At 40.3% G+C, this 12,950-nt stretch overlaps 1 protein-coding gene across 2 annotated transcripts in view; it reads left to right on the forward strand.

Moving 5' to 3' along the window:
* The window catches only part of LOC103280974 (adhesion G-protein coupled receptor G4), a 43,615-nt gene extending 31,326 nt beyond the window's left edge, over window positions 1-12,289 (forward strand). Inside the window, exons 14-19 of one of the 2 annotated variants that reach the window (XM_062963687.1) lie at window positions 1,063-1,331; window positions 2,988-3,084; window positions 3,179-3,468; window positions 7,580-7,678; window positions 10,218-10,383; window positions 11,895-12,289. In XM_062963687.1, coding sequence (XP_062819757.1) covers window positions 1,063-1,331; window positions 2,988-3,084; window positions 3,179-3,468; window positions 7,580-7,678; window positions 10,218-10,383; window positions 11,895-11,925 — 952 coding nt within the window. In that variant the 3' untranslated portion in view covers window positions 11,926-12,289. Of the gene's footprint in view, window positions 1-1,062; window positions 1,332-2,987; window positions 3,085-3,178; window positions 3,469-7,579; window positions 7,679-10,217; window positions 10,384-11,889 lie in introns of both variants that reach the window. The other variant, XM_062963686.1, reaches the window with a different exon arrangement.
* The last annotated feature ends 661 nt before the right edge of the window (window positions 12,290-12,950 follow it).

Raw genomic sequence — 12,950 nt, forward strand, 5'->3', positions numbered from 1 at the left:
CTCCAACAAGCAATCTCTTCCAGACCTCTTTTGATGCAAGGATTCACAGTTGCAACCTATATCAGCAATCCTTCCGCAATAATCTCTGCAGCCTGTGAGCCGTTACTTGGAAGGGAAGGCCAACTGGACCTCATGCAAACAGGGAGATTGGTCCCAAGCATTCCACAGCAGTTGCACTAAACCCACCAAACTGCTGATCATGACAAGTTCATGCATGATGGAGAGAAGGGGAATCTGTTTGGGGCCCCTGATTCAGACCCAGGGCTTAAAGTTTCCCAATGTTTACTTATGCTTAAGAAAGGTTGAATAGGAGAACTGTTGTGACTCTGCCTTTGTGTGACTCTGATGAGGATCCTGGGTTATATGTGCATAATGATGAGATTCAGAATGAATTTGAAGATGACTCTGATGCTGGGAATTATAGGAGTGCTCCTGCTGTGTGAAATGAAGAGCAGGGAGTTGTTCCCATGGGAATAAATCATGATGTTGTTTCTAATGATGAATTTCAGGTGCAGGAAGCAGAAAGGGAGGGTAGCGCTTTGCTCAGTGGCCTTGACTCTGAGGCAGCATCTCTCGATCTCAATCAGGCTACAAGACTGGAATTTAGAGGGTTGCATAGAAGTCTTCGCATAGCTAATAAATGGGAGGTCAAAAGGCAAAGGAATGCCTTTATGTCATGCTTTTAAAACAGTCTGCTGAAAGAGAGATCTCTGTCAATGCAACTTATTGATCGCTTGATCAAGAAGCAAGTCTGCTTTCCTGTGCCAAGTTTGCTTTCCTATATTACCATGTGGATATATTCTGGTTGCTGGGGCTTTTGGCTTCTAAGAAAAGGACCTTGTTTCATGCTCTATGTTTCTAAGGACTTATTGCTTACAGCCTTGTTTTGTATCTACCTTTTGGATCTGAACTTTTACCTTTTATGATCTATCTTTTGCCTATTTTCTAAATATACTACAAAAGACTACTTCCTGTGTGTGGCTTGGGGTCTTTAGCAAGGTGAAACTAGCCTGAGGTGCGACAAAAACAAGATATTTCTCCGCCTCTCTTTTTCAATTCCAGCAAGCTGCGTCAGGACCACCCTTCCCGGATCCTGATCAACCTCTGCTTCGCCCTTTTGATGCTCAACCTCACCTTCCTGCTCAACCCGTGGCTGTCCTCCTTCCAGAAGCGTGGCCTCTGCATCTCCGTGGCCGTGGTCCTCCACTACTTCCTCCTGGCGTCCTTCACCTGGATGGGGCTGGAGGCCGTCCACATGTACTACGCGCTGGTCCAGGTCTTCAACATCTACATCACTCGCTACATCCTGAAGCTCTCCATCGTCGGTTGGGGTAAGGATACGCGTCCCTTGATCCCTTTCTTCCTCAACTGATATATGGGACTGATAGCGCTGTGATATCACATTTTTATCTGGCAAAAGGAGGGCAAGAATAGAGGACCCCTGGGGTCTCCGTTTGAAAAGAATCAAAAGCTGCTTTCTCAGACTGGATGTACACTGCCTTATATCGCAGGATCTGATCCCAGATTATCTGCTTTGATCTGGATTATATGAGTCTACACTGCCAGATAATCTGGGATAAACAGATCTGAGATCAGATCCTGGGATATAGGTCAATGTAGATCTAATCTCAACCTCTCCAGGCAATGAGGAAAAGCACACAGCTTTTTGAACAAAAGAGCTTGGAAGGACTTCTGATAAGATTCATGTTCTTTTGCTCTCTGCCTTGTGCAAAACCAAGTAAAACAAAAAAAGGTAAAGGTTTCCCCTGACATTAAGTCCAGTTGTGTCCGACTCTGGGGGTTCGTGCTTATCTCCATTTCTAAGCCAAAGAGCCGGCGTTGTCCGTAGACACCTCCAAGGTCATGTGGCCAGCATGACTGCATGGAACGCTGTTACCTTCCCGCCGGAGCGGTACCTATTGATCTACTCACACATTTGCATGTTTTTGAACTGTTAGGTAGACAGAAGCTGGAGCTAACAGTGAGTGCTCACTCCTCTCCCCGGATTTGAATCTGGGACCTTTTGGTCTGCAAGTTCAGCAGCTCAGTGCTTTAACACACTGAGCCACCGGAGGTTCCGCAAAATCAAGTAGAAAAGGACAAATAATAATAATAATAATAATAATAATAATAATAATAATAATAATAATAATAATGATAATAATAATAGTTGGGTGCCATGCCAAAAGATCTCAGCCGGCATTTGGAAACAATAGACATTGACAAAATCACGATCTGCCAACTGCAAAAGGCCACCCGACTGGGATGTGCGCATCATCCGAAAATACATCACACAGTCCTAGACACTTGGGAAGTGTTCGACTTGTGATTTTGTGATATGAAATCCAGCATATCTATCTTGTTTGCTGTGTCATACAACGTAGTTGTGTCAATAATAATAATAATAATAATAATAATAATAATAATAATAATAATGAATGTATTACCTGCCTCTCCCTGTCACTCGAAGTGAGATACAACACTACTGAAAGACATACAACAAGACAGGTAAAGGTAAAGGTTTCCCCTGACATTAAATCCAGTCGTGTCCGACTCTGGGGGTTTGTGTTCATCTCCATTTCTAAGCCGAAGAGCCGGCGTTGTCCGTAGACACCTCCAAGGTCATGTAGCCATAGGGATGACTGCATGGAGCACCGTTACCTTCCCGCCAGAGCAGTACCTATTGATCTACTCACATTTGCATGTTTTCAAACTGCTAGGTTGTCAGAAGCTGGGGCTAACAGCGGGCGCTCATTCCGCTTCCGGGATTTGAACCTGGGACCTTTTGGTCCACAAGTTCAGCACCTCAGCGCTTTAACGCACTGTGCCACCGGGAGCAAGATACTCAAAGTTAAAATACAAGTTTAAAATGCAGATAGATGGGTCATTCACAGTTGTACCCATCATCCTAAGAAATTTCACTTCCCCAAATCTGGCCAGAATTACATCTCTTCAGGGCTTAATAACACTCCTGTTTATATCATTAGGAATTCCTGCTGCTATTGTGGCGACTGTCCTTGCCATAAGCAGAGACATCTATGGGACCGAACCTGTTTCCCGAAGCGCTGAGCCGCAGGAATTGTTGTGAGTCTCTCTTGTTCTGTTTGAAACAAAGAAGTAACTTTTGGAAATGAAAGGGTCCCTATAGTAGGCCTAATGGGGTCTTTGTCTCCTGCAGTTGCTGGATTCGGCACAAAACGGCCTTTTACGTCTCGGTGGTGGCCTACTTCTGCCTGGTCTTCCTGGTCAACACCTCCATCTTCATCACAGTCCTCTTGCAGATCCGCGCCATGACGGCCAAGAACCACTTTGAGGAGGGCGGCTGGGGCCAGGACTTCCTCCGCAACATGAAGCGGGTGGCCAGCCTGTCCTTCCTGCTCGGCTTGACGTGGGGCTTCGCCTTCTTTGCCATGGGGCCCGTGCAGGTCTTCTTCCTGTACCTCTTTGCGCTTTGCAACACTTTCCAAGGTAAGGAAAGCACGAAGGTGGGAAAGCTTTAGCAGAAAGGAACTCAATGGAGCACGTTGTCATGATGTGTCTTGTTCACACCCAAAGGCAGAGTCAATATCCAAGTCTAGAGGTCATACACAGAGAATTCTTGGATCCAAGTGCCAATAGCACTATGTAACGAACTTAATTTTTTCTTGTTCCTTGTTTGAACAAATACTGTATATACTCGAGTATAAGCCTGGTTTTTCAGCCCTTTTTTTAAGACTGAAAAAGCCCCCCTTGGCTTATACTCGGGTGAGGGTTCTGGTTGGCTTATATTTGGGTCAGCTTATACTTGAGAATGTATAATAATAATAATAATAATAAAAATAATAATAATAATAATAATAATAATCCTTATTTCCTGTTTAATTGTGCGGTACTTACTTTGAAATTAGTTGTTCTACTCTGGAAACCTCATTTTTGTGGCTGTCATTTTTAACCTTTCAATGTGCCATTTTTAACTTTTGTGCAGTTTAATAAACTTTTCCCATGTTTTTATGATAAATCCAGTTATGAAATGATGTTTATAATTAAAGTAATGAAAGGACCAAGGCATTGACATCTCCAGATCGTCCTCTGTTCGGATATCAGCCAGCATGCCAATACCTTAAATCAAGAAATACAGTAGAGTCTCACTCATCCAACATAAACGGGCCAGCAGAATGTTGGATAAGCGAATATGTTGGATAATAAGGAGGGCTTAAGGAAAAGCCTCTTAAACATCAAATTAGGTTATGATTTTAAAAATTAAGCACCAAAACATCACGTTAAACAACAAATTTGACAGAAAATGTAGTTCAATATGCAGTAATGCTAATTAGTAATTATTGTATTTATGAATTTAGCACCAAAATATCACGATATATTGAAAACATTGACTACAAAAATGCGTTGAATAATCCAGAACATTGGATAAGTGAGACTCTACTGTAGCTTGATTTAAGTCTCAATTCACTTCTGACATGATAAATAAAATAAATTTAGTAAAAGGAAAAGGTTTTCCCCTGACGTTAAGTCCAGTCATGTCTGACTCTGGGGGTTGGTGCTCATCTCCATTTCTAAGCCGAAGACCCGGCGTTGTCCGTAGACACCTCCAAGGTCATGTGGCCGGCATGACTGCATGGAGTGCCGTTACCTTCCCACTGGAGCGGTACCTATTGGTCTACTCACATTTGCATGCTTTCGAACTGCTAGGTTGGCAGGAGCTGGAACTAACAGCGGGCGCTCATTCCGCTTCCGGGATTTGAACCTGGGACCTTTCAGTCTGCAAGTTCAGCAGCTCAGTGCTTTAACACGCTTCGCGACCGGGGCTCCCAAATTTACAACCCAGGAAATCCAAACCCAAAATAAATTTACAACCCAGGAAAAAATCATGTTACATGGTGCCGTCAGTGTCCACATTCCATAGTCAAATAAACCAGTAAGTAGTAGTAGTAGTAATAATAATAATAATAATAATAATAATAATAATAATAATAACTTTATTTTTATACCCCGCCCCATCTCCCTGAAGGGACTCGGGGCGGCTTACATGGGGCCTTGCCTGATAAAACAATCAAATATCAAAACACAGCAATGAAACAATTATCCAATAAAAACATCATCATCATCATCATCATCATCATCATCATCATCATCAGTATAACTGGTTGCAAGACAGAATCCAAAGTATGTAAGTCTAGTTCCGGTCCAGGGTTGACAAAGCTAGTCACACAATGAGTTTATGATAACAGCAAGACGTTGCTTCCAGCAACAAGTCTGCGAATTCAAGAGTCTTTCTTGCTAAGGCCACAGGTGTTGCTTGTGGATAGCCTGTTTCTCAGCTAACCTGGCAGATATGCATAATTCAAATTGCTCTCTTTGAAATTGCACATGAGAAGGAGCCTGACCTGAAGGAATGGTTTCTGCTTGCTCCTCCTGCTGGGACTGATGGTGGTTAATAAGGGTTCTCCTTCCGCATCTACTACACTGCTGAAAACTGTTGGTCTGCAGCTCCAACCACTTGGTCTTGTTGTCAAACCTGACAACAACACATCTTCTGTATGGAACAAGAAGCAGATACAGTCCTCGTAAACTGAAACAGGAGGAAGCAGAGATGGGACAGAGATCATGCGGAATAATCCCCTCTGATGGAGCCAATGGGAAGGATACTACCAACTCAGGCTGCATCTACGTTGGAGAATTAATGCAATTTGACGCCATGTTAACTGTCACAACTCAGTGCTCTGGAACCATGGGAGCTGGAGTTTGCTGTCTTGGGCAAAGAAGACTCAAGACCTGGGAGAATGGCAACGCCTAGGATTCTTTTGCATTGAGCCACAGCAAGAAGTGCCAAATTGCATTCATTCTACAGTATAGATCAGGGGTCCCCAAACTAAGGCCCAGGGGCCGGATGCGGCCCTCCAAGGCCATTGACCTGGCCCCCGTCCTCAGTTTTAGACTTAGGCTCATCCAAAGTCTGAAATGACTTGAAGGCACAAAAACAACAATCCTACTTGATTATCTCATTTGCCAGAAGCAGGCCCACACTTCCCACTGAAATCCTGATAAGTTTACAGTATGTTGGTTAAAATTATTTTTTATTTTTAAATATTGTATTGTTCTTTTATTTACCAATATTGTAAATGAAATATTGTAAATGAATGATATGTAATAATATAATGTATTGTGTATACATATAATATTGATAATAATATTATAATGTAATACAATATAATATTTATTTCAGTATTTCTACCCCACCCTTCTCACCCAATAGGGGACTCAGGGCGGCTAATAATAATAATACAATATAATAATATTGTATAATATAATAATATTAATTATATATTATATATTAATATATAATTAGTATATATGGTATATGGTATAGTACAATATAGTATTATATAATGCTAATATTGTGCTAAGCTAATAATATAATATATTGTATGTACATACAACTTGTAAGCCGCTCTGAGTCCCCTTCGGGGTGAGAGACGGTGGGGTATAAATGTAGTAAATAAATAAATAAGTAATTGTTGCTAGGGTTTTTTTTTCACTACAAATAAGACATGTGCAGTGAGCATAGGAATTTGTTCGTTTTTTTTTTTCAAATGATAATTTGGCCCCTCAACAATCTGACGGACCATGAATCGGCCCTCCACTTCAAAAGTTTGAGGACCCCTGGTATAGATGCACCTTTGGATTTCTCCTGGTGTGTTTGGATGAAGGCTGTAAAGTACAACAAATGTTCTAGTCCTCAAGGAGAAAACAAGTTGAGACACTTCATCGAGAACAGTCAATAGCTAGATTTTTTTTTCAATTCAATGACTTCGTCCTCTTCTTCTTCTTCTGCCTCTTTCTTCTTCTTGTCTGGCTTGTTCTATCAGGAAGTTCTTCCTAATACAGTAGAGTCTCACTTATCCAAGCCTCGCTTATCCAAGCTACTGGATTATCCAAGCCATTTTTGTAGTCAATGTTTTCAATATATCGTGATATTTTGGTACTAAATTCGTAAATACAGTACAGTAGAGTCTCACTTATCCAACACTCGCTTATCCAACGTTCTGGATTATCCAACGCATTTTTGTAGTCAATGTTTTCAATACATTGTGATATTTTGGTGCTAAATTCGTAAATACAGTAATTACTACATAGCATTACTGCGTATTGAACTACTTTTTCTGTCAAATTTGTTGTATAACGTGATGTTTTGGTGCTTAATTTGTAAAATCATAATGTAATTTGACGTTTAATAGACTTTTCCTTAATCCCTCCTTATTATCCAACATATTCACTTATCCAACATTCTACCGGCCCGTTTATGTTGGATAAGTGAGACTCTACTGTAATTACAACATAACATTACTGCGTATTGAACTACTTTTTCTGTCAAATTTGTTGTATAACATGATGGTTTGGTGCTTAATTTATAAAATCATAACCTAATTTGATGTTTAATAGGCTTTTCCTTAATCCCTCCTTATTATCCAAGATATTCACTTATCCAAGCTTCTGCTGGCCTGTTTAGCTTGGATACTGTATTTCAGTGATACCTCTTTCCTTGCCATTTGAATCCACTGGTTTTAATTTTCTCTTCTTGTAGGATTCTTCATTTTCCTCTTCCATTGCCTCATGAAGGAGAACGTGAGGAAGCAATGCCGAATCCACTTCTGTTGCGGGAGGTTTCGTCTCAGCTATTCCCGTAAGACAAACCGTCATTTTGGTTTCAGTTCCTCTCGAGGGGCATCTACACTGTAGAATTAATGCAGTTTGACACCCCCTGAACTACTATGGTTCAATGCTGTTCAATCGTTGTAGATTTACAAGGGCTCTGGTGCCTCACCAAGCTAAGGCTGGATCTACACTGCCATGTAATCTAGATTATCAAGGCAGATAATCCAATTACACTATGTAACAAAATGTGAAAATTATTCTGTTCCTGGTTAGGAAGTGTTCTTTCTAGTTTAATTGTGCGGTCCGTACTTTGAAAGTAGTTGTTCTACTCCAGAAACCATAAACTATTTTTTAGTTGGTTAAGACTCTATAAGATATTCATTGAAAAACTACAGCAAAATGTGTTATAGCAGGATGTCCCTCCTGCAGAGACAATGTTTTTGCAGTTTAATAAGTTTTTGTGACAGAACCAATTAGGAAATGACATTTAAATCCTAGGAATAAACAGAATTATTACTAGTTTTATTTTTAATTGTTGGATCGTATGTTGTGTATTTATGTTTATTACTTGTGTTATTTTTAAATTGTTGTATGGTTCTGGTTTTATTATGTGTTTTGTATTGTACTGTATTGTATTGTATCGTTTTTAGTAAAAGGTAAAGGTTTCCCCTGACATTAAGTCCAGACGTGTCCGACTCTGGGGGTTGGTGCTCATTTCCATTTCTAAGCCAAAGAGCCGGCGTTGTCTACAGACATCTCAAAGGTCATGTGGCCGGCATGACTGCATGGAGTACTGTTACCTTCCCGCCGGAGCAGTACCTATTGATCTACTCACATTTGCATGTTTTCGAACTGCTAGGTTGGCAGGAGCTGGGGCTAACAGCGGGCGCTCACTCCGCTCCCGGGATTTGAACCTGGGACCTTTCGGTCGGCAAGTTCAGCAGCTCAGTGCTTTGACACACTTCGCCACCGGGCATGTTGGAAACCGCCCTGAGTCCCCTGAGGAGATAGGGTGGTATATAAATAAAGTTTTATATTATTATTATTATTATTATTATTTTATTATGTCACAGCAAACAAGATAGATATGCTGGATTTCATATCACAAAATCACAAGTCGAACACTTCCCAAGTGTCTAGGACTGTGTGATGTATTTTCGGATGATGCGCGCAGATCCCAGCAGGGTGGCCTTTTGCAGTTGGCAGATCGTAATTTTGTCAATGTCTATTGTTTCCAAATGCCGGCTGAGATCTTTTGGCACGGCACCCAGTGTGCCCATCACCACCGGAACCACCTGCACTATTTTCTGCCAGAGTCTTTGAAGTTCAATCTTGAGGTCCTGAGAGCGGCTGAGTTTTTCCTGTTGTTTTTCATCTATGCGACTGTCACCTGGGATGGCGACATCAATGATCCAAACCTTGTTCTTTTCCACATCTGTGACGTCTGGTGTGTTGTGTTCCAGAACTTTGTCAGTCTGGATTCGGAAGTCCCACAGTATCTTTGCGTGTTCATTTTCCACAACCTTTGCAGGTTTGTGATCCCACCAGTTCTTTACTGCAGGGAGGTGGTACTTGAGGCATAAGTTGCCTCTGTTTGTAGTCTGTGCCTCTGTTTGTAGTCTGTCTGTGCAATTTTCTTACAGCAGCTGAGGATATGATCAATGGTTTCGTCGGTTTCCTTGCACAGTCTGCATTTTGGGTCATCAGCTGATTTTTCGATCTTGGCCTGAATTGCCTTTGTCCTGATGTCTTGCTCCTGGGCTGCAAGGATCAGGCCTTCTGTCTCCTTCTTCAGGGTCCCATTCGTGAGCCAGAGCCAGGTCTTCTCCTTATCAGCTTTTCCTTCAATTTTGTCAAGGAACTTTCCATGCAGTGTTTTGTTGTGCCAGCTGTCAGCTCTAGTTTGTAGTGTGGCTTTCTTGTACTGGTTTTTTGTCTGCTGTGCTTTGAGGAGTTTCTGATTTTTGACTTCAATCAAAGCAGGTTCTTCACTTTGCTTGACATGTTCTGCCAGGGCATGTTCTTCTTCTTTGACTGCTTGTTTTACTTGTAAGAGTCCTCTGCCCCCTGATCTTCTAGGCAGATATAGCCGGTCAACATCACTGCGAGGGTGCAGTGAATGATGAATGGTCATGAGTTTTCTTGTTTTTCTGTCCAAATTGTCCAGTTCCACTTGTTGTTGTTGTTATTATTATTATTATTATTTAATTGTATGACACAGCAAAAAAGATAGATATGCTGGATTTCATTTCACAGTCTGCATTTTGGGTCATCAGCTGATTTTTCGATCTTGGCCTTAATTGCATTTGTTATTATGTTTCATAGTGTTATCTGCTTTGAACTGGATTATATGAGTCTACACTGCCATATTTATGTATAGCTCCCAGGCTTCCATAACATCGAGCTGTGGCAGTTTAAAGTGGCATCAAAAGTGCCTTATTTCTACAGTGTAGATGCACCCCAAAGCAGTCATTGGCACTGCACTGATTCTCACCCATCTGGGTTCCTCCTCAAGAATTGCAATAGTTCTGTAATGCTTTCTAACGGTCCATCCCTGTGTGTTGCAGAGTGGGCCACTTCTGCCACCAGTCTGGCCTATCCTCCCATGAGGAACCTGGAGCGGAAGCTGTCCTTTCTTTCCCTGAAGTCTCAGAAGTCTTGTGTCACCAACTCGACGTCCAACGGGTCGGGAAGCCTGACAAGGGAGCATCCCAGACATTGGGGCCAAAGCCGGTGAGTGGGCAGACAAAGGCCTAGCGTATGAAAAGCACTTAGTGAGATTTGAGATTCCTATACAGGTCTAGATTATTTGGAGGACCATTATTTGGAGCCGGCTTCCTTTCTCCTGCCCTGAAGACTAGGATTCAATGGAATAATGGGTTCAAATGGCAGGAAAGGAGATACCATTTGAATATTAGGAAGAACTTCCGGATGGTAAAGAAGAGCGGAACTCTTGGAAATCCACCAAAAAATACAAGAGATGTTGCAAATTAAGGTAGAGCTGGACCCAAAATATTTCCTCTTGGGGATGCTCAACATTGAAAAAGACAAAAATAAAGAAATTCTGTTTAACTATCTCACCACGGCGGCAAGAATGATATACGCCAAACATTGGAAAAATAAAGAAACCCCCCGAGCTAAGCTCCTTGTTAAATAAGGTGTTGGAAATTATGAATATGGACAAATTGACGTATTTACTAAAATATAATAATGGCATACCAAAAAGGCAAACAAATTGGGATTTGATAAAAAAACTATCTAAGAGAAAAGCAAATGACGATGTTAATTTAAATGAGTATTCAGTGGCAATAGATCAAATGTAAGAAGAAGTAAAGTATCTGTGTAAGAGATGGAAGTCAATTTTACTATCTATTTTATTGGTATTTTTGGTTTGTTATCTATACATATATATATACAGTAGAGTCTCACTTAGCCAAGCTAAACGGGCCGGCAGAAGCTTGGATAAGCAAATATCTTGGATAATAAGGAGGGATTAAGGAAAAGCCTATTAAACATCAAATTTGGTTATGATTTTACAAATTAAGCACCAAAACATCATGTTATACAACAAATTTGACAGAAAAAGTAGTTCAATACACAGTAATGTTATGTTGTAATTACTGTATTTACAAATTTAGCACCAAAATATCACGATATATTTAAAACATTGACTACAAAAATGGCTTGGATAATCCAGAGGCTTGGATAAGCGAGGCTTGGATAAGTGAGACTCTACTGTGTGTGTGTGTGTGTGTGTGTGTGTGTGTGTGTATGTGTATATATATATATATATATATATATATATATATATATATATATATATGACTATTGTTCTTTTTTGTTTTTTGTGTTTTTTTATCCGTTTTTCTTCTTATTTTATTGGGGGATCGTTTTTGTTTGTGGTTTTTTTTATGTGTGTTGGTTGTTTCTTCCCCTTACTCTTCTCTCTTTGTTTCTAATTAAATCCCTCACCTTTTCCCCTAAAAACCTCTTTATTTTCACACGCTCGCTATAAACTTTATTTGAAATCTCAATAAAAATTTATTTTCAAAAAAGAAAAGAAAAAAAGAGTGGAACTCTCTGCTTCGAAGACTCTTTGGAGGCTTTTAAACAGAGGCTGGATGGCCATCTGTTGGGGATGCTTTGATTGTGCTTTTTCTGCATGGCAAAACAAGGATAGGACTAAATGGCCCTTGGGGGTCTCTTCCAACAGTAATGATATTTGTTTTTCTTTTCTAGTCCAGATTTGGCACAGCCCCAGCTCTGGATCCTTGACTCACCAGGAGGCCCAGTTTCCTCATGTCAGAAGAATATCATGAATTGATGGTGACTTCTGGAAGACTGCTCTATTCAGATCAAAGTCAACTGACAGATCTTTCCCAATGAGATATATAAGAAATATCAATAAATCCAGACTTTTTTTTTGGGGGGGGGGGGGGAATGCAAAAGCCTAACATAATTGAAAGGGATTGGAGACCACAATCAAATAGCATGAGAATTGTCAAGGATTTCATAACATTATGCAACTTGATTTTTGTTCCTGGGTTATAAATGTCATTTCCTAACTGGTTTTATCATCAAAACATGGGGAAAGTTTATTAAACTGCAAAAAAAAAATGTTTTTGCCAGACATCCTGCAGCACAGTTTCCTTTAGTTTTTCAATGACTATCTTATAGAGTCTCAACCAATTTAATCTAGTTTGTGGCAGCCACAAAAATGAAGTTTCTGGAATGTAACAACTACAGTAGAGTCTCACTTATCCAACAGGCTCTGGTGTTCTGTTTGGCGGGCATGCTTTCAAACAAAAACTTTGCTAGGTCTTACTTTCGGGGAGGCCTTATATTTAGCAATTTTGCAAAACCTCTACTAGGTCTTATTTTCAGGGGATGTCTTATTTTTGGGGAAATAGGGTAGTAATAATAATAAGATAACTGTAATAGCAACAACATAATACAGTAGAGTCTCACTTATCCAACATTCGCTTATCCAACGTTCTGGATTATCCAACGCATTTTTGTAGTCAATGTTTCCAATATATTGTGATATTTTGGTGCTAAATTCGTAAATACAGTAATTACTACATAGCATTACTGCATATTGAACTACTTTTTCTGTCAAATTTGTTCTATAACATGATGTTTTGGTGCTTAATTTGTAAAATCATAACCTCATTTAATATTTAATAGGCTTTTCTTTAATCTCTCCTTATTATCCAACATATTCGCTTATCCAACATTCTGCCGGCCCGTTTACGTTGGATAAGTGAGACTCTACTGTACTTTCTAAATAAGGACTGCAC

Source organism: Anolis carolinensis, unplaced genomic scaffold (genome assembly GCF_035594765.1).
Source record: "Anolis carolinensis isolate JA03-04 unplaced genomic scaffold, rAnoCar3.1.pri scaffold_12, whole genome shotgun sequence".
In the NCBI taxonomy this organism is placed as follows: domain Eukaryota; kingdom Metazoa; phylum Chordata; class Lepidosauria; order Squamata; family Dactyloidae; genus Anolis; species Anolis carolinensis.